At 35.9% G+C, this 22,021-nt stretch overlaps 1 protein-coding gene across 1 annotated transcript in view; it reads right to left on the minus strand.

Annotated features, from left to right (window-relative positions):
* The window catches only part of LOC126336240 (uncharacterized), a 46,608-nt gene extending 41,375 nt beyond the window's left edge, over positions 1–5,233 (minus strand). Inside the window, exons 1-3 of the mRNA XM_049999733.1 lie at positions 5,056–5,233; positions 4,543–4,704; positions 4,242–4,454 (exon numbers count right to left, since the gene is read on the minus strand). Of these exons, the coding sequence (XP_049855690.1) occupies positions 4,242–4,454; positions 4,543–4,704 (375 nt within the window). The 5' untranslated portion in view covers positions 5,056–5,233. The remainder of the gene's footprint in view (positions 1–4,241; positions 4,455–4,542; positions 4,705–5,055) is intronic.
* Between the last annotated feature and the right edge of the window lie 16,788 nt (positions 5,234–22,021).

Here is a 22,021-nt window from a genome sequence, read left to right on the forward strand (position 1 = left end):
TCCTTCAGTACTACGGATTCAGTTTTCCTGTATAGTGGGTCACAATTACAGAAGAGGAGCAGCAAACTTCCAAGATCAAAATATCTTGCTCTAAGAAGAGACAGCTTTATTCAATGCAGAACACTAGCTCTAGGCTAATCAAGATTTTGACGTGAATTGCAAGCACTATGGCAAAATTCTTCACCGTCCAATTAAAACACACATGCTATTATACTGTTAAAGAAGGCAATACACAAAAAAAGGGCAAGACTAATTTGCACCATTACTGACATGAAACAAATAAGCTCGGTAAAGCAAATGATATCCAACTCTCTGATGACAGTACCCCAAAACAGATTCAAATCATAGGCCAGCAAATTCAAGGAATTCTTTGTAACAGTAGCTGAACGTGAAGGACAAAAATAGACCACAATAGGAAGATCCACTTAGACAGCCACAGCATGATCCACCACCAGACATTAACTCTACCAAATCACATGTTAAACAGACCATAAAGGTGTTAAAAGTCACCACAAGCAGTGATTCTCCTGGCTCATATTTCACAAAAATACTACAGATGTTGTCCAAGTTTGGCAGTGCCACCTTGAATTAATTTTGTAAACAGCAAATAAGCCGATGTATATTTTTTGAACAATTGAAGCACATAGTAGTAACACTTGTTTATAAAAGTAGAGGTATGCAACTGATATCTAATTATATACCGATCTTCCTTCTTCCCGAATTGTCAAAAGTTATAGGGACGCCTCACTACAGAATATTGAACCATCTTTCTGACAATAATGTTTTTCAGAGCAGTTGGTTTCTGTACAGGCTTCCCTTTCAAGAAAGCTACATTTAATCTCATGAACTCAAATATTCTGGGGTAGCTAAAAGAGGAAAATCACCCTGTTGGTATTTTCTATAATATTCCAAAGATCTTTGACTGCATAGGCATGAAGTTCTACTACCAAAGCAAAACACTTATGACATTAAAGGCACTCTCCTGTGACAGGAGTAAGACTAAATTCAAAGGGGGTGACAAATTAGATGTGGTATCCTGCAAGGTTCTATGCTTGGCCTGCTCCTTCTCTTCACCTATATAAATGATTTATCTGAGACCTAGGAGGATTCTTTACGAAATGTGACATTTGCTGATGAAACAAGTAGGGTATATATCAATAAAGGACCACACGCGTGCAGGTGAATAATGTAACAGGGTTACAACTGGTTCACAGGTAATAGCATAACCCTTAGTCTAATAAAAACTCATATTTTCCAATTCCAAACAAGTAACAATGGCTTACCCTTACAGATACCAGAAGTAGAGATCAATGGCCATATATTGTATAATACTGCTTGTGCGAAGTTACTAGGCATCCAGATTGATTATAACTGACATGGTAACAGCATGTGGTCAAATTAACCAAAAAGCTAAGTTCTAGCTTCTTTGCACCTAGAAACAACTCTCACTGTATTGACCTACAGACAAATTTGCTAGAACCTTTGCACACTTTCACTCAATACTGTCCTATGGCATAACCTTCTGGGGTAATGCAGCTAGGGTCAAAAAGTATGCATTGCAGACAAGTGTTTGATGAAAGTATCATGTAAAGTTGGTAATTCAACATCCTTTAGGAGCATTTTCAGGAACATAGGGATCTTTTATGCATACATACCAATACATACACCCCCTAATGGTATTTGTGGTTAATGACAAAAGTGATACAGGATGATACCAGTAATTCACAACCATAACACTAGAAGTAAAACTAATATCTATACAGACTATGTATACCTATCTATGGTTAATAATAGAGTTTTATACTCCAGTGCTTAAGTATAAAACAGATTGCTGGTAGACATCAATATCACCCAAGTATAGAAAAGTCCACCCTTATATCTGAGTGGTCAGTGCGAATGATGACAATGTGAAGCGTCCGGGTTAGATGCCTTGTAACTGCCAGACATTTTTTCCTTGTGGGAGGACCGGAAAGAGGTGTACTCAGCCTCGTTAGGCCAACTGAAAAGCTACTTGAGTGAACAGCAGTGACTCCAGGTCACAAAAACGAACAATGGCAAGGAGAGCAGCATGCTAACCCCATTTCCCTCAATACTGCACCCAATGACCCCTCAGCAATGACTGCATGGTGGGTGGTTGGCACTGATATGCCTGTAAGGGTCTGTGGATGGAGTTTATGTGATACTGAAAAACAAAGGATAAGTATAACGGATATTTTGTTTGGGCCAGCCCATTACTGGAAGTGATAGGTCATGGACATTTTTGTACTGTTACACCACATTCAGTTACAATATTTTATTCCTTTGTTTCAGTTCACGACTTTTGGAGCTACAACACCATTTTCTAGGACTACAATTTCATTTTTTCAAGTGTTACATCTGTTTCATTTGGACACAAAGCGTTGTTGTCCTACATCAGTAGAGCACTTCCATGTCAAACAAGGTAACATGTAGAAATCCATAAACATGTTAGGTCATTTGAACACCTAGTGTGAATGAAGTTTTCAACAATACAGACAAAGAGCATTTTATACTCAAATGAAACTGAAGAAGAAGTAACACCCACAAATGTCTTTGCAGTCCTTGACAACGGAGTCGTGGTTCCAAAACATTTTGAGCTAAAACAAGAAAATAAAATACTGTGACTGAACACAGCAAATTAATAATAAAAATATTCCTAAAATGAAGCATGAGAATACCTTATCAGACACTCCTCATACAATTTTTCAGAATATTTGGACTCGAGGATATAAGAACCCTCCAACTCTGATGTTTTCTTTGAAAAGGTCTTGATACTGTCTGTATATGTAGACATCCGACAGTGATGTATGTGAATTGCATGTTTTACTTGAAGCATTAGATAAAACAGCAGCTGAGTAATGCCAGAGAAAAAGCACTGACTTTATTTCAATGTAGTTGTTTTTCTCTTATTACAGATATGTAGTGTGATTTAGGAGTAATTCACATACTAATCAGTATGAGTATATTAGCAATGGTAATAATTTCTTGTTAACATACTGTGCAGGGGTACTCAGCAATTGCAGCTTCTGTCATGTGTAAACATTCTAGAAGGCTATCCATCATGGGATTCACAGAACACTATGTATGAATGAATGGATGGATGGATGAATATACTTGGGAAATATGTAATGTGTGTATCAGTCAACTCCTAAATAAACACTTATAGCATTGAAACTTCCTGGCAGATTAAAACTGTGTGCAGTACCAAGACTCCAATTTGGGGCTCCTGAGTTCGAGTCTCCATACTGCACACAGTTTTAATGTGCCGGGTAGTTTCATACCAGAGCACACTCCACTACAGAGTGAAAATTTCATTCTGGACTTAGAGCATTGGTGGAGATTCCAGTAGTTATAATTTATGGAAACTGAATAACTCCACTTCAAATTTGGTCTTTGCAGTTTAACTATATTGGCCATGGCTCATAAAGTTTGGTCACAAAATTCGGCAACAGTGTCCTACTACCTCCTCTGTTTTTAAAAAAAAAAAAAAAAAAAAAAAAAATACAAAGAGAGAGCTAACAAATAACAAAGAATACTTAATACTAGTAATCGGCTGAGACTACAGACGTAGAAAATATGGGACAAATGTCATCATAAAAATGGGGAATATAATGGGATACCAGAGGAGATTTTTTCAAATGGGATAAGCTACAGATCAGTTTATCACCACAACCAGATACTTCAATTTCAAATTAACTGGTTCCATTAACTAACAACAAAATCGTGAAAATACTGACCAAAAGGTGACATCACAGTGGACATTAATGTTACTTCACTGGTCACAGGCAATTACTAGAATTGAACAATTCTCTTGACTGAGGAAACTTTTTCATCCTACACCTGCACAGCACTTTAAAGACCATGCGAAACAAAAATATGCATCAGATTCCTTGTTGACATATTCAGATGGAAATATTTGATATAACCCACATTTCTCTTCCACTCTGTCTTTCTGGTCTTTTCAACCATACAAATACTTTTACACTACAAATATAAATTTTAGGTACATCAGCCTATGAAATATTCTCTCAGCAAGCAGCAGTTTATCAGAAGAGGACAATCACAACAACAACAACAACAACAAATCTCACTTCCATCACAAACAAACAAACATCAAAGACAGCTAGCCTTGTGGGCAAGAGAAATAAAACAAACAAACACACACACACACACACACACACACACACACACACACACACACACACACAGTAAGTATTACATACCGATAAATTCTTTGCAGACTTTCCACTTATTTTAAGAATCTCAGGATTTGCCATAACAGCAAATATGAGAGGTTGCTTCTTTTGCGCTCTCTGGCTGGAAGACCCAGGAAGAATTCGCATACCTCCATATAAAGGTATAGAATCTTCTGTGTTATGTGGCATCACAATTTTCACCCAAGACATAACATTAATATAACATGGTCGATCAGAACCCTAATGAAAAACAAACAGTTAATTAGAATACTCACACATTATCAAAAACATATCCGGATGCAGACACTACAAAGAGAAGATAACATACATGAATAAAATCTTGCACACACATATGAGGCTGCGGTGGATTTCGAAAATATCGGGCTCCATTTCTTGCCCTGTCCATTTGTCTTTTGCTTTTGCATTGATGTAAATATGCAAGACTCAGCTTCTTACTCCCACTATCAGCTGAACCTAGACGCTCCCTCATCTGAAAAACATTTGTGAGGTCAAGTAAACAAACTTTTTTTTTAAAGAGTTATACCAAGTTGAACACTAAATAAACAACTGTGTGGATGGCGAACGCTAAGAACAGCGACGTAAACAGCCTGCGTACGTGAACCGTCAACAGACCTCATCCATTTCACGAAATTTTCATGGCATTGTAAAACGTGTACACAATTACTACTGAACACTGTATACCAACACGGAAAGTCGGGCACGGTTTAAAGGCAAGTTACGAAAGGGGGAGCTATATTTACGCCGTTCATCTAAATATAAATGTTACTTATTTAAATGTAATGCAAATCCAAGCCGGATGTTTTCTATTAATATAACTTACCTTCCTCCAGTCCTAAACTGGAGACGGACGACGGACATAAACCACACACTAACACACCCATCAAAACACACAGCTGTCACTAACCTCCTCGTTGACACACATTTCATTGTTTCAGCTTTCTCCCAAGCTAAATCGATTTTAGGTCGCAGGTAGCAGAAACACTCCGCTTCGCCAAAGACATTACTTTTCAGCAGTAAGAGGTTAACATCTCTGTTATAATTTACGTTTAGGATATACTGGACCAACTAATGAAAGTTATTATTAGATCGAAAAAGAATAACTATTAGTTCTGTTACGCATTCCACATATCATCGTCCGTTATATACAAAGGGTTTCACAAAATGAAACAGCTAATTATAAGAAGGAATAGAACACAAACAAAATCTCAGGGTAATCAAATATCATATAAGTCTTCAAGAAAAAAATTAAACATATAAAGTGAATAACAAGCAGTTTCATATCAAACTGAATAACAACTGCTCCCTAGGATAAAACCTCCCACGTATATACGTTTTTGTTGCAGTTTCAAGAGTAAGAAACTATATTGGTAGGGAATATTGCTGTCGTATTACTCTTTACGTTTATTAATTCTATTTCCCGTCAAAAACATGAGGCATCGTTACTTGAATGGGATGTTGACTTCACGAAAAAGACATAATAAAGGGCGTTTCATATGGAAATCGTGGTCTACTTCCGTAACACGAACTGCTGAGGACTATTGCATGGTAGAGATCTGTAGACGAACTACTCAGAAGAATTCGTGGAGCCTTCATCGTCCTCCAGAGCAACCTCAGTGGCAGTGTGAATAATTTCTGCGACTGGAATACTCAAAGCTAAGGGCCAATAACCAAGTACTAACTCATCTTAAATTGTAGAAGGAAATAACTGTTTCATGAAACCACAGAAAAATTAACTCTGTATCAACAAATATGACAAGTATTTGCATGACAAAAATCCAGGAAGCTGTTTAATGGGCTCCACAGTAGATCGTTTGCAGTTGAAATTAACACTGATATTACTATCAGATATGTACAATTACACTATTTGTTTTCTGATTCTAATTTTGATATTACAGCTTTTTTAATTTTTTACCTTTTACTTGCATTACCAACATAGAGTTAAGGATTATATATCCCTTTACTTGTATCTACGTCACGAGAGGAACTGTGGCTGTGCTACTTCCAAAGATATATTTTGGCTGAAGCAACTGCATGAGCCCATATTGGATCTCGTCAAGCTCGTATTTTGTGTGTTTTATGTTACAACCAACTTATAACTTATGTCCTGTAAATAAATGCTGTTTCAAAATGCTAGCACTTTGAGGATCTCTCTAAAAGATACACTTTATTGATATTGGATGTCAAATAATGAGTTACCAGCATTTAAAGGTTTCAGTAGAAGTATGAGATAGAACACAGTCATACAAAACTTGTCACCGCTGCGGTGTAGTGGGTAACTCCAATAAAAGTGCACGAGGAGGTATTATTAGTCCGCATCCTGCCATCCCGAAAAATTTTAATATTCATCTTCATGTTTCTGACAGCTTTTGTGACTTTTTCATTGTCAATCATTTACAAATTGAGCATGAAATAAGGAAATGGGAGTGAATTTTCAAAAAATATTGATTATCTGGTAAAAAGAAACTATCACTCATCGCCAAAACAAAAAAATACGTAAACAGGACTTACACATGTGAGAAAAACTAAAAGGCTACTTAGTTTCACTGTCAGCTGTCTATAATGTATAAAAGAAAATTTACAAGCTCTTTAATTTATGAGACTGCTTTTCCAAACAAGAACGTCTTCAAATTAAGTACATATGCAGTCGAAATGTATTCTAGTAATGGTGCAGGCATAATTCTGCTCGTTCAAATGGCTCTGAGCACTATGGGACTTAACTTCAAATGCCATCAGTCCCCTAGAACCAAGAACTACTTAAACCTAACTAACCTAAGGATATCACACACATCCATGCCTGAGGCATCTTTACTTGAATGGGATGTGGAGTTCACGAAAAAGACATAATAAAGAGCGTTTCATATGGAAATCGTGGTCTACTTAAGTAAAACGAACTGCTGAGGGCTATTGCATTACTAGAATACATTTCGACTGCATATGTACTTAATTTGAAGACAGGATTCGAACCTGCGACCGTAACGGTCGCGCAGTTCCGGACTGTAGAGCCTAGAACCGCTCAGCCAATTCTGCTGGTGTTTTTCTAGCTATTTCAGTTACTTTCAAGAGCAAAGGAAGAAGTTTACTTCCCTGGCGTAAGAGATTTACTTCCCTGGCAATGAATTGTAATTTTTCGTGTATATTAGAACATTCTTCACACAACCAGGACCTCATCCTTCAGTACTTTTTGCAGTACTGTCGCTACATAAATAACTAGTATGTATTTGACAGGTTCTCACTTTCAAAGAAGGAAAGTACAGCATACTTGTAATTTTTTGGACAAATTAGAACATACTTCATACAACCAGCACACTTGTTTAGCGTTGGGGAAGCTCCTTAAGTGGTATTTGTACTACATAGTGACATGTAAATAACATGTATGAAGTTGGCAGAAAGTCACTTTCAAAGAAAGAAAAGACGCCAATGGTTCCAGATTTACAATGAATAAACCAGCAGAACATATAAAGAACTTCTGCTTTAATTCGTCTGCAGTCACAACGATACCTTGATAGTTAGTGATGCAGGTATTGAAAGAAAGTAAAAGATTGCCAGTTTATATTAGAAGAATTTCCTGAGGGAACTTACCTGGTTCACTCAACAAGAACAGATATTCTAGATACACTCAACAGTTTACATTTATCTTTAGTTATGTATGATGCTGTCAGAAGCAGATCTGCACCTTGAAGGATGTTTGTACTGGAGGAAGTGTTTTTTAATGCTGTGATAAGTCGTAGAGGAGCAGATTGTCAATCCAACAGTCTGAAGCTGCTTCCAAGGAATTTTTGGTACACATTCGGACTGCTACATCTATTAACGCTAATTGCTCTACCATGGTGATAAGTAACGACTATGTTTACATACCTCATCCTGACTCATACCTGATGATGTCGGACAGTTGCTCAGAAGAAATATTGTGGGATTTGCACTGTGTCATCCGGTGGCACACCCGTGAAGACTATTTACAACATATCTGCCGGGTAAGCCTGAAGAGTCGCATCTGTTTCATACACTTTGAATCTGGCTAGGAAACTGATCAAAAGACTGAAATGACTCATTTGACAAATTTCTCCATGTCCTAAAATTTCTTGTACTGGAATCTTGAACAAAAAAAACAGAATTGGCTTAGCTGTTATATCGAATGATCATGTTTATTTGTGCAAAATGGGCCAATAGACATAAGGAATTTTGTTCTTTCAGTTGAATAACCAAGGCCCAAACAGTTTGTAAGAGGTCCATGACTATGGAATTTATTGCTAGTGCACTCAAGCAGATATAATTTCGATGGATTGCTCACGTGCTGCCTGTGAAATGTAAGCTATAATAGAACTGCAGACCAGAGAGCAGTGTCAGCTGCAGTAGGAGCAGTGTGGGCAGTAGTGGTGGTGGTTTGTCATCGGGCAGTTGGGCCTGTCGTGCCTGAGCAATGTAGTACGAGGTAAAAACGGCAGTGTGCATATTTAATTTGTTACACCTAAATTTGTACTAGTGTTATATCAAGTCCCATGTAAATGTTTTAAGAAAAATAATTTAATAATAATCTTTTTTTATAAAATTAACTTTTTGACAATCATTCATCTGAACTTAAAGAATTTACTAACATCTGCAATCCATGGCCATCACGATTATCGAAAAGAAAAATCAGTTGTTTCTTTTTATACATGACAAATCTAGTGGCCAGAATTTCACTGTGCTGTGCCAGAAAAAATTCTTATAGGAGCAGATATATACGCGTTATCTGGTGACTTCATTGAGGTAAGAATTTTCAATTTATCCAGAATGATCTTTCAGGGCCATGACGCAGCACTGCTGACGTCCAAATTTACCAGTTTAGATTCACAGTCAGTTAATTATTGAAAGGTTATGTGAATGTTTTAAATAAAAATATAGAAATTATATATACATATATCATTTTATACATATTTTTTCTGTTGGGAGGTTACAAGTTCTCCCCTTGATAATCACATTCATCAATTGAAAGAAAGCTGTACTCGTTGAATATTGTAAAATAAGGCTACATGATGAAGTCAGCCTCCACAGCAAGAAGTTAGACCAGGCTCTGATTAGAAGTGTCTATACAAAAATAGTTTTGTTTAATAATCAGTGATTTCATGTGTTTTTTAAAACAAAATTATATGCACATGTGGTGGCACCTACATCTCCAGAAGTCAAGTCACCTACAGCTGAACTTTAGTGTTTTTGTTTGTTTGTGTAAAATAAATTAATGAATTTGAGTCCTGTTCTACAGACCTTCTCTGTATTTTTCTTAAACTCTGTTGCTGGAAGGTGAGAAACTAATGCCTTAATTTTGTTTCAGTGTGTAATTCAAAATATTAGTGTCCAAATTTCTATGCCTTGAAACAGTGCCATCATCTTAATTTTTAAGATCACAAAAGAAGATGTGTTAGTGAAATAAATCAGTCGTAATAACTCGACCTTCAGTATCTTTGCTTAAAGCTATAAGATGAAAATGTGGTTAAAAATAAAGAGAAACTAAGGCCTTCTCATTTACCTTTAGATGGGACACTTCATTTTGGAGTAGTACCTCTGGCTTGCCGGTGAAAGGGTAGTTCGCAACTTTGTTGGGGATCTGCTCTCTGTTTTACGTGATGAAAAGTTATTGCTATATGTGTTGCAAATTTTTACGGTCTACTGAGCTTTTGTGCAACATGTTATGCAGAATATAACAGTTTTGTCATTAAGCTAGTTTTGTCCAATTGATGTTTCATTTTTGAGAAATCTATTGAATCTACTACAACTCTTTTAAAACATTCTTTAATATTGCTTACTTTCGTATATGTTTTAGAGTCTTTAACATTTCCTTGCTTTATAGTGCCTATTGTTTATTTGAACCAGAATACATTCGTTTATGTAAAGAAAGTTATAAATTTATTTATTTGACTTGTTGTTTATTATGATTTGGACTTAATGACTGCAATGTAATGTATCCCAATCTAAATGCAAGAGCCTCCAAGTGAATATAAACTTATAAAACTTGAAAAATTGTAGATATAACACACAAACACACATTCACACACACACACACACACACACACACAGAGAGAGAGAGAGAGAGAGAGGGGGGGGGGGGGCAAGGGAGAGAGGGAGAGGGAGAGAAAGATGTTGGAATACAGAGAGAGGGAAGGAGTGAGCATAGTTGGAAAGATGGGAGAGAATTATGCCAATATTCTATCCCTGTTCCAACGTGGCTCTCAGACAGAGAAATTATAATAATTTATTTCCAATTTTAGAGATCTTCTGAGTAAAGTAACAAGTCACTTACTTTATTTTCAGTCACTCTGAAATATGTATCATTGTCCTTTATTGCTAAATAGTTAATTGGAATTACACTGCCTTTCTGCATTTAGCCTAAAAAGTGTCATCTGATCCCAAAACACAGAGCTCTGCTTTTTTGGGATGGAGGCCCCCTGCATGCACCATGCTACTAGATTTGCTAACTAATGTTCTCTCTTTCTATTCAGACAGGGCCTCTATGAAGTCTATTCCCACAGTCCCACAACATTATGGACTTCAGAAGATTTGTTTCTAAGAATGGGATGTAACATTGTAAAATAGCCACTTTTATTTGTAATTCTTTCTGTGAATCTGAAGATGTGTCACATCCTAAGAAGGAACTGTGACAGAAAATACACTAAATTTAACAAAGCTTATATGGCTAATAATATTCCATTACATATTTTTACAGATAATTAACATGATATATAGAAAGTGTAGATGACATCGTTAATACAATTGTTTGTAGTCCTCATGATCTGTAATTGTATTCTCATGTTATAAAATTTAGTAAGTTTTCAACAAAATGAATAAATCAGAAAATGAAACTGAAAGGTATTCACAAATAATATTTATCATGTAGATCAATAATGTTTGACTAACACTAACAATCACAAATCTGCAAGTGTCAGACCAACTGAAATAATCCAGTCATAAAGCGCCATTCACTAATCCTCTTCAAAAGTTGAAGAGCAGGAGATTATGGAGGCATGCCTATTGAACGTTGATGTTGTCTTAAGAGTGTTCTGGGAACATACTTACAAATAATAGCCATATATTTGCACATCAATAAATAAAAATTTGCTGTAAATGTACAGGATGTTCATGACGAAAGTTCTAATTTCAAAACTGTAGAAAGTGAACCATTGTTCTGAATGACTGCACATTTGAACAGCATGTCATTAATGCAAGCTGATACATTATGTATCAAAAAGACAGACCAAGATTTTACCAATGGATAGCTTTGTAAACGTTTTAGAGTAAGTGGGGTCAGTTACAAACACCAGATGAGTCGCAATACAACGGTTATATGTTTTGAGTTGCACATTGCACATCTGTACTGTTCAATGTGCATCACTGCACAAGTTTGACAGTCGACAGTTGTGGCACTGTGACATAAACCCATCCACCACAGCAGGGTCTTAACACATCAGATATGAAAATAGTTTTTTAAGTATCCTGAGGCCAAAAACCGCTTAAAAAGCAAAATTACCCAGGTTTTTAACTATCCTGTGAACAAAAACGGCATATAAACCAAAATGACATGTGTTTTAACTATCATGAGACTGGCACAAGACATGTTCAATATGCTGTCCTCAGTTTTCTGCCAAGAGTTTTGAATAGGGAAATAGGATGTCCCACAACAGATCAGACTGTCCTGAGGATCATGCTCAGAATGCATTTTGCAGTATGTGCCTGCAATTCAACTGCATTCACAACTGGAGCACTGAATACAACATCTTTCAGATAGCTGCACAGCCAGAAGTCACATAGATTAAGATCAGGTAATCTGGATGGCCAGTTTTAGGGAAATGGCTGATAATTTTAGCATTTTCGAAATAAACGCCTCTGCAGCAGTCGCTTCACCGGCTGTGCAATGTGCAGAGGAGAGCCATCTGGCATAGAAGTGATCCTACCCACACATGCATGCAGTTGAAGGGCTGGAATGATGTTGTTGTGCAAAAGACTCTCATAGCATTTACCTGTGAAGTACTTGTAAAAGAACCTGCACAATTCATTCCCTCGGAAAAACTCTGGCTTTATGACAAATGATGCTGCCAACCCACACCAGACAGTCACCTTTGCAATATGAAGTGGTACCAGTTCGTATGTGTGCAGATTTTCCGGTGCCTATATTCTGCAGTTCTGCTTATTGACACATCCTTTGAAATGTAAATGTGCTTTGCCTGTTCACAAAATGTTCCACGGACATTTATTGTACACTTCCATATGATCAAGAAATTCCAGAACGAACATGTGTTTGTTTGTCTTGCTGGCAGTTCAGCACAAAGCAACTCCCAAACAAGGGTGATTTTGTATGGGTGCTAATGCAGGACATTTTGTAGCATTTTATACTCCATGGTCACAGGCATAACCAATATTTGAGCAATTCTTTGTGTTGAATATGTTTACATACTACCGCTGAATCCCTCCTGCAATGCTGTGACCACATCTTCTACAGATGTCAGATCAAGTGATTTCGTCCCTCTGCCACATCACACTTCAAAAGAACCTGTGATACAGTTCTTAATTTCAGACTGTACACAAGTGACCTGCCAAATATGAGACAAATCTGTTGGCCATCTTTGAAGTCTTCCCCTTGTTAGAGCTAGTCATGGTGCTGCTGGACATAAGTGAAACTCACATTTTCGTGGAGTAGCTGCTTCTGTTTTGTCTGGGTTACATTCTGCACAGTAATTTATTTTTTAACTAGGCTGTTTCCAGGTCCCACATCTATCAGCACATAGTATTTGCTCTAGGTTTTCTGTAACCTAGCTAAAACAAGCTTTACCAAACTTGTGACTTGGCACATTGAATACAACTTTTTCTGCAGCTGCTAAACTGCCCCACAAACGAGACTGCTGCAACCTCACAGGAGGACTCTTCATTTTGCTGTTATCTGCTCTGAATGGTTTCATTAGACTACTACACTTTACATTTTTCTACATCTGCACAACGTTCTTCTTCCTCAAGGGTATCACATCAAAACTATCAGACACATGTAGTTCGAGTGTGCTAAGGAGGTTATCATATGTGCTTCCCTCAGCTGTTACATTTTCCTAGATGCATTACATTTCCTTATACTTCAACTAGTTTATCTGAAAAACCTCTCTGGAAGACACAAACCGTCTCTTGTTTTTTTCTGTCTTTTTGATGTAGATTATTTTCAATGAAACCAAAATCTACAAATTTCCCAAACATCATGAGCTCCTATGAAGGAAGATCATGGTGTAACTCCTGCCAAATATCATTCCCACCCCTTATCTCCATCCAAAAGTATTTAAGTAAGAAGTGATGGCTTTAGTAGCACAACTATGAGTTCCGAGCTGAAGCAGGGAATTTAGTTTTCCAAATCTGTCTTCAAAGACAACTCAAGAACTGGTGGCATTCAGATTCAGATGACAGTGTATGATAATGTTTTAAGAGAGCGAATTGTCTGCAGAATAAACAATTTCTACTGATTCAACGACAAACACTGCATTGTTCCACCAAGAATCCCCGTTTTCTTAACGGCAACAGGTCTTCAGGTCATTATTTGACAAATTTAATACTTCATGTCAAGTTTGATTAATGAAACCATTTATTTTTTATATACACAATTGAAATGTCAGCTTTCAGACCTTATCAAATCGAACATAATGAAACTGTAAAAACAGAGTGCACATGCAGAGTTGTTTCACCTCACGTACATAGATCCAAATAAATGACAATTGCATTCTAAAACTAGGTATCACTTATATTTTGTGGTTTAGCACATGTTAAAATTGAACATATCAGACAGCACCATATGACATGTGTACTTGTATGACATTTTAAGTATTTACTTGTAGGAAGGCACTAAATGTGATTAATGTATCATTTTGTCATGTAACAGTCATTTGAAAGGCACTATGTAAGAAAAATGTTACAATTCTCTATGTACACTCTGGTTTTTGCAGTTTTGATGTGTTCATCTCTGAAATGGCCAAAAGCTGTTTCCAATAGTGAATATTAATGATAAATAAATTTAATAATTGAAGGTGACAATGTTGTCTTTTAAAAAGTTACAACTAACTTATGCTAATTACAAACATTTGATTGTTATAAATAAACGTTTTCATTTAAAGTGGACTGCACTAGTTGGGTTCATACATTAACATAAAGGCTTCTTAAAAAGTACAGCAACTGCCATCTTCAACCATTCGCTGTTCACGATTTCCCTTGTACTACAGCAAAAATTCTTTTTTTCGGTAATTTCAGATTATAAACTGTGATCTTGTTGTGGCACTTAGACAGTGCAGACACTGATGTGACAAAAATCATGGGATACATCTTAATGTTGTGTCAGACTGCATAGTACAGCTTGATATGGTATGGACTCAGGTAGTTGGAAGTCCCCTTGCGGGCTTTCAAACAAATGGAATGAATGTTGTGATGGTGTGGTGGCCCTCAACTATGCACCCTATGACTTAGGATTGAAAATTTAAAAGTTAAGGTTTACACTAATATCTTTCTAAAGAAACATCTATCGACGAAATCAGATGAAGTGTTCACATTTTGGAAATTCGCTGCTGGGTGTTACTTGTCTAATTTACAGTCAGATATCAAACTTTAAACTAATAAAGATATTACAAATCTGATTACACCATCAGAATCGTCATGTAGATAATGGTAATGTACATGTATCTTTTTGAGGTATTGTCATTCCCCTGGCTACTATTAATTTTCTACATGAACTGTGAAATGTCTGCCATTAAGGTTTCACAAAGTGCACCATCTTTGACGCTCCCGGCATAGAAATCTCCTTCATCGACACAAAGCACTGTCCTCATTACAGTGTCAACATGGAATTCTCAACCACATGGCCGCTGGACCCCTCTTGCTTCAGCCAACGTCCGGCACCAAATGTTCGGTCTGCCCAGTGGCCTGTGCCCGCTGAGCATCCTGTGTGGCCGCCTCAACTCTTAACATATAATATTTCCAGGGCGCCACAACTCTCCCATTACCTCACACCCTACAGAAATATTGAGCGATTCTGCCTCAACAGCCGTCCATACATGAGAAAGTGTTGTTGTGCAGGATTTTGTGCACAAACTGTCCTCCCAATTATGTTGCATAAGTGTTCAATGGGATTCATGTTGAGCAATCTGGGTGGCCAAACCATTCACTCGAATTGTTCAGCAAGTTCTTCAAAGCAATTGCGAACAATTGTGGCCTGGTGACAAAGCACATTGTCATCGATAAAAATGCCATTGTTGTTTGGAAACATGACGTCCATGAGTGGCTGCCAATGGTCTCCAAGTAGGAGAACATTCAGAGGACCCAGTCCATTCCTTGTAAACACAGTTTACACCATTACAGAGCCACCATCAGCTTGCACAGTGCCATGTTGACTGTATGGGCCGAGCGCTTCGTGGGGTCTGCACACCCTCGAAACCTTCCATCTGCTTTTAACACCTGAGATAGGGACTCATCTGACTAGGCCACACTTTTCCCGTCGTCTAGGGCCAACCGATATGGTCACAAGCCCAGAAGAGGCACTCGCTTCGCTGGTCTGCTGCCACAGCCCTTTAACGCCACATTTAGCCACACTGCCCTAATGGGTACGTTCACCAAAAGTCCCACACATTTCTGTGCTAATTCGATGCAATATTGCGTGTATGTTCGCAATGACAACTCTATACAAACGCCACTGCTCTCCGTCGTTAAATGAAGGCCATCAACCACTGAAGCAAGAAGTGATGTCTGAAATGTGCTATTCTCGTTCCACTCTAGATACTTTGAATCTCGGAATACTGAATTACAAAATGATTTCCAGAGTGGAAATTTAACACACATCTAGCTCCAACTAACATTCCACATTCAAAGTCTGTTAATTCCCGTCTTGTGGCAACAATCACTTCAGAAACATTTTCACATGAACCAAAGCTCTACCATAGCACTGCTCTTTTATACCTTCTGTATGTGATATACCACAATCTGTATATATGCATCTCGCTATCGTATGACTTTTGTCATCTCAGTGTACATAAGCTTAAAAGAAATACTGGTGCTGAAAATAAAACAAGACCATTCATTGAGGCCTCAGAACTTGTCGAAGGATCAGAATATACAACCAAAATACCAATATTTTTTTGAAACTGAGATATCTTTATAATAACTGTTCTAGGAGCCAAGAGGTATATTACAGACCTGTGACTCCACTCGCACTACGTTATGATGAGTGGTGGTGGGTGCTGCTGAGTAGAGGGACATCTATGAATCGTCCTATTGTAGTAACTATACACCATGCAACATAGACATTATCCAACAGATTTAATAACTTCTTAATATAGTTTCTGTTGACTGATGCAAAAGACAGATGTTCCATTTCCTATTTCTCACTCTTATGTATCGATTGTTCTAAAGGGGTCTATGCCTTCCTCATGGTACAAGATATCACCATGCCAAATTTCATCCAAACAAGTTTACAAGTTTAGCTATGAAAAAATAACAAACAGAGTTACTTTCCCATTTAATAGTATTAGCATGGAAATATGAAGTAAACCTACTGAGGATTGTGTAAGTATTGTATTAATGACTTTATAACTTATTATCCTGTTTCACAAATATGATACAGTTCAAACATGAGAGTGTAAACAGCTTCTTCAAAGGGTAAATATGTTTTCCTGAGACGCATTATATTCCGATATCTTTTTTTCTGAAGTCCGATTTTGATGAAATAAGGCTTATACTTTACTCCAAACTTTGCTCAAGTTATACGTGAAAAGCCTATGAAAATTTGTTTAGTCTTTTGATGATTAGCGTGTTTAAAGAAACAGACAGACATACTCGACAGTTTTACAGCTGTGTTATTTGTATAGAAGATAAGAAACCTTATATTTCTTGCATCACTTAAAGAAACCAGTATCAGAACTTTTAAAAGTTAATTAAATCGTTGTGTAAATTGCAGTGTCAAAAACATGTGAAGACTGGGAAGATATACCAATTTATAACGACAGAAACTTTACAAACTGCTAAATAATGTTTCATTTGAAAACTAAAATTTCCATAAAAAATGAAATATATGGTTAAAACCAACTTCATAGTGTACAATTGTGATATGTAGCTGTTAGAAATCAAAGGTAAACATCTTGATGGACCACTTTATGGGGAGCAAATTTTGGTAGGTCGCTTGGCAACTCAGACTGTCGTCTATTTGGGTAGTAAAGCTGCAAGCTACTAGATTTCAGTATATTATGAATCAGATAGAAGTAGATTTATTATTGGACTTTTGAACTACTGTCGACTTTTTCTAAATTTCTTTCAGAATTGTGTTAACATCCTCATTTTTCTTCAAAATCACAAACTTTTTTGAAAACCTGAAGATACTCAAACATGTCTGAATGAAATAATCACAAATTGAAGTAAAATATTAAAGTATGTTAAAAATAAATCAAACTTGAGAGATTAACAAGCTATTTTCTGAATGAATCTGAACTAAAATACAGACTATAAAATATTACTAATATCAATTAGTTTATAAAAACACAACGAATGTTACCAAATATGTACAAAGTAAAATGAAAAAAGAAAACTAGACCAGTTAACACATCAACATAATTCAATTACATGGATGGACCTACTATTCTTTCCAAATTTGCATGTTATAAAAGCCGGTATATGATTTAACATCTTTTAACCACATTTACATATACCCTTAATAAGTATACTAACTTTATATTTGACATCTAAATACTATCAAATTTCTTTTTACAGTTGGCTCCAGCAGTCTCAGAATTAGAAAGTTGACACCTCTTCCTGATGTCAAGCTCAGACAGCATAGTAAACTCAAGGCCAGGAGTTTCAGGTGTCAGACCTTCAGCATATCAGAGTGACACAGAAACAGCCTCTAACAGAACACTTTCTTAATTTGTCTAAAAGATGGAAAATTTTATGAGCATTGGTTCTAGAACTGCACAAGGTAACAATAAGTTGTACATAACTGAGGATGGAAATGATTTTCCAAATTTGCCACTCTAGTGAACAGCAATATTTGTATCATCCTATGTAGTAGTGGTAGTAGTAGTTTTATTCATCCGTAGATCTCTTTTTACAAGGATATAGGACATGTCAAAGTATTTACAAGCTTAGATCAATTTACAATAAGCTAATTCGTATACACATATATTTACAGACTTCTAGTTAGAGACAATCATTAGATTTTACTCCTGGTATACAATAATTTATTTACAAATAACTCATTAAATAATGTAATGCCACACTATTCACTCATATTTCACTATCAGTCACTGCACACACTATACACACATTGTTTCATAACACTTCACTCACTACATACACACACACACACACACACACACACACACACACACAGGTGATCCTTGGGCCATTTTCTGTACTGCAAGTTCCCATTTGCTATCCTGAAAAACTGAGTCAGCATCCCTTCATAATAAGTGAGATGTTGAGCTCAGAAAGAGGAAGAGGAAGAGCTAATTCGTATACACATATATTTACAGACTTCTAGTTAGAGACCATCATTAGATTTTACTCCTGGTATACAATAATTTATTTACAAATAACTCATTAAATAATGTAATGCCACACTATTCACTCATATTTCACTATCAGTCACTGCACACACTATACACACATTGTTTCATAACACTTCACTCACTACATACACACACACACACACACACACACACACACACACACACACACACACACACACACAGGTGATCCTTGGGCCATTTTCTGTACTGCAAGTTCCCATTTGCTATCCTGAAAAACTGAGTCAGCATCCCTTCATAATAAGTGAGATGTTGAGCTCAGAAAGAGGAAGAGGTGTTAGTATTGTGCTATGCATAGCTTGAGGGGAGAGTGTCTCTAGAAAGGAAAAAAGAAGAAAAATAATAAAGTGAAGGTGTTATGTGGAATATTGGATGTTTTATAATCATCATTATTATTATTATTTGTTTGTATAACATTTTTTTATCAAACCCCTACTCTGCTTTATCTAAGTAATCCTTCAATGTATAAAATGTATTGCATAACAGGTACTTTTTAGCTGCCTTCTGAAATAAGTGTATTTTTGAAATTTCTTTAATCTCTTTTGGTAATTTATTGTACAGTTTTATTCCTTGGTAGAAAATGCTGTTTTGAGTTTTATGTTTATTTTTTCTTGGTAAATGTAAGTTGAGTCTATCTCTTGTTGCATGGTCATGGACAGAGCTGTTTGTGCAGTAATTGCCAATGTTACTTTTGATGTGTACAACTGACTGGTAAATGTGTTCACATGGAGCAGTTAAAATTCCCAGTGTTTTGAACAGATCTTTACAATGAGCTCGACTACTATTTCTGGTTATTATTCTTATGGCTCTTTTCTGGAGTTTGAAAATTGTGTTCATATTTTGTGGATTTGTTCCCCAAAAAAGAATGCCATAGCTAAGAATTGAGTGTACATATGAATAATATGTAACTAAAAGACACTGCATGTTACACACAGATGATAGAATTCTAAGGGCATAACATGCTGATGACATTCTGTTTGCAAGTACCTTTGTGTGTTCGCACCACTTCAGCTGAGAGTCAATATTCATTCCTAGAAATTTTGCATTTGTTACACAGTCTATAGAGGTGCCATCTACATTTAATTTAACATTGTCATTTTTCCTCTTCAAACTGAAGTTCATGGCATTAGTTTTCTTTATGTTTAATGTCAATTTGTTGCTTATTGACCAATCGTAAACTTCCTTGAGAGTTTCATTTGCTTTCTCGGTAAGGAGTTCTCTTGTTCTCTCAGTGACTATAATATTGCTGTCATCAGCGAAGAGAATTTTCTCACCATGAGTAACACTACTGGGAAAGTCATTGATGTATATCAGGAATAGTATTGGTCCTAATATGCTACCTTGTGGAACCCCTATATTAATATGTTTTGGTTCTGATAAGTATTTTACTAAATGTTTAGATCTATTTGAAGTATGTGTTATCTCTACTCTTTGTACCCTATCTGTTAGGTATGATCGAAACCAGTCATTAGCTACCCCTCTTATTCCTAATGCTTCTAATTTATTTAATAGAATCTTGTGGTCGACTGTATCAAAAGCATAACTGGTATAGTTGTCACTCTGATTTTGGCACTATAAAAGTTTTAGATTTTCTGATACTGGTTTAAAAGGCTTCTTCAAGACTGTTTTAACAAATTTCAGGAACAATTCATTTATTACTAAAAGGGAGAAAAGGAAATATATGATGATATATTATTCAAACGATTAATCCAGAAACGGGACACAACACAACATTGAATACTATGTATATTGAGAGAAAATTGAAAATGAAGAACCAGAAACAGGATACAGCTCAACATTGAATACGATATATATTGAGAGAAAATTGAAAATGAAGAACTAAATCTTAATTTTTAGATTATTATATGATGTTGGGTCTCACTACTATTCACAGAATGCGCAATTTAAATTCAAGGTACTACAGTTGAAGGTAATTCACTCAACACTTTTGACCACAGAAAGACTTCAGTTGACATGCTAGTTAGCTTGCGTATGTTTAGGTTCATCAAATATTTAATTTTTAAGAGTATTCTTATTTTTGGAAAATAATTCAATTCTGACAGCATTTTTGAACAACTATTCTACCTCCAAAAACACTAGGTGAAAGTAATGCTTTACACCTTCCTTTATGAGCCAAATATCAGCTAATTTCAAAATTTCAAATTGTTACAACTATATGTATAAGCAGATATTTTTAAAAATATCTAAATAATAAAAAATAGTTAAAATTTTAAAACAGAAAAAATGTAATGCTTAGCAGATATATCTGTCTCAAAGTACTTCACAAGAAGTTGAACAAGTCATTTATCCATTTTATAATTTGTAGTAAGTATCCTATGCTGAAAATCGTTAATTAAAGTCCTGTCCTATAGGTGACTATAAAACCTAAAGTGTGTTTGGGTATCTTATCGTTAAAAACAATATATAGTTTCATAGATGTTTTCTAAAGTGCTAAATATTCTTCCTGTAAGTTATATTTACGACATAAACAGCATAAGTGAGAATAAAATTGCATGGATTCACATCAATGTCTCCTTTCAGTTGGTGATTGATTTCATTAAATGAATCATATGCCTTCAGACACCTATGTAGCAGATCCAATTTTTACACATTTGTGGGAAAATATCATTAGAACTACTCCTTATATAAATATCCTGAAGTGGAAGATGGTCAAACTGTGAACTCACTTAGATTATTATTCTTCCTATCTGTTTGGAAAACTACAAATCCTAAATAAGACATGCCAAGACATATTGATCTATAGTAATTTGTTGCATCTAATTCAAAATTATTTCTATCTCTTAATCTGGTAAAATATTTTTGTAAATCATGGAAAAGAAGGGTGTAAACAGATATTTTGTGTTTCTGGTTTCTATTCAAATACACATTCTAGACGTTAGTTTAGTATTGGAACACAAATTTCTGTAATTCTAAAGCTATGTTGTACTTTTTGCAAGTTTTCCAAGAATTTCAGTGTCAGTTGCTTATTTACCTGCTGTAGTTGAGCTCTATAAAATATTTATTAAAAGTTATTTAACACAAATTTCTTTATAACCGGTAAGGAATCCTCCAAGCATTTCTAATGGATCTGGTTCTTCACACTTCTTTCTTGTATTGTAACATCTCTCTGAATATTACTAATATTTAGAAGTACCTCTGCATTATCACTTGTATTACATTTCTTTGGGTGAAACATTTTCTAGATTTTTAAAATGTATTGAACTTCAC

This window comes from Schistocerca gregaria, chromosome 1 (genome assembly GCF_023897955.1).
Source record: "Schistocerca gregaria isolate iqSchGreg1 chromosome 1, iqSchGreg1.2, whole genome shotgun sequence".
Lineage (NCBI taxonomy): Eukaryota > Metazoa > Arthropoda > Insecta > Orthoptera > Acrididae > Schistocerca > Schistocerca gregaria.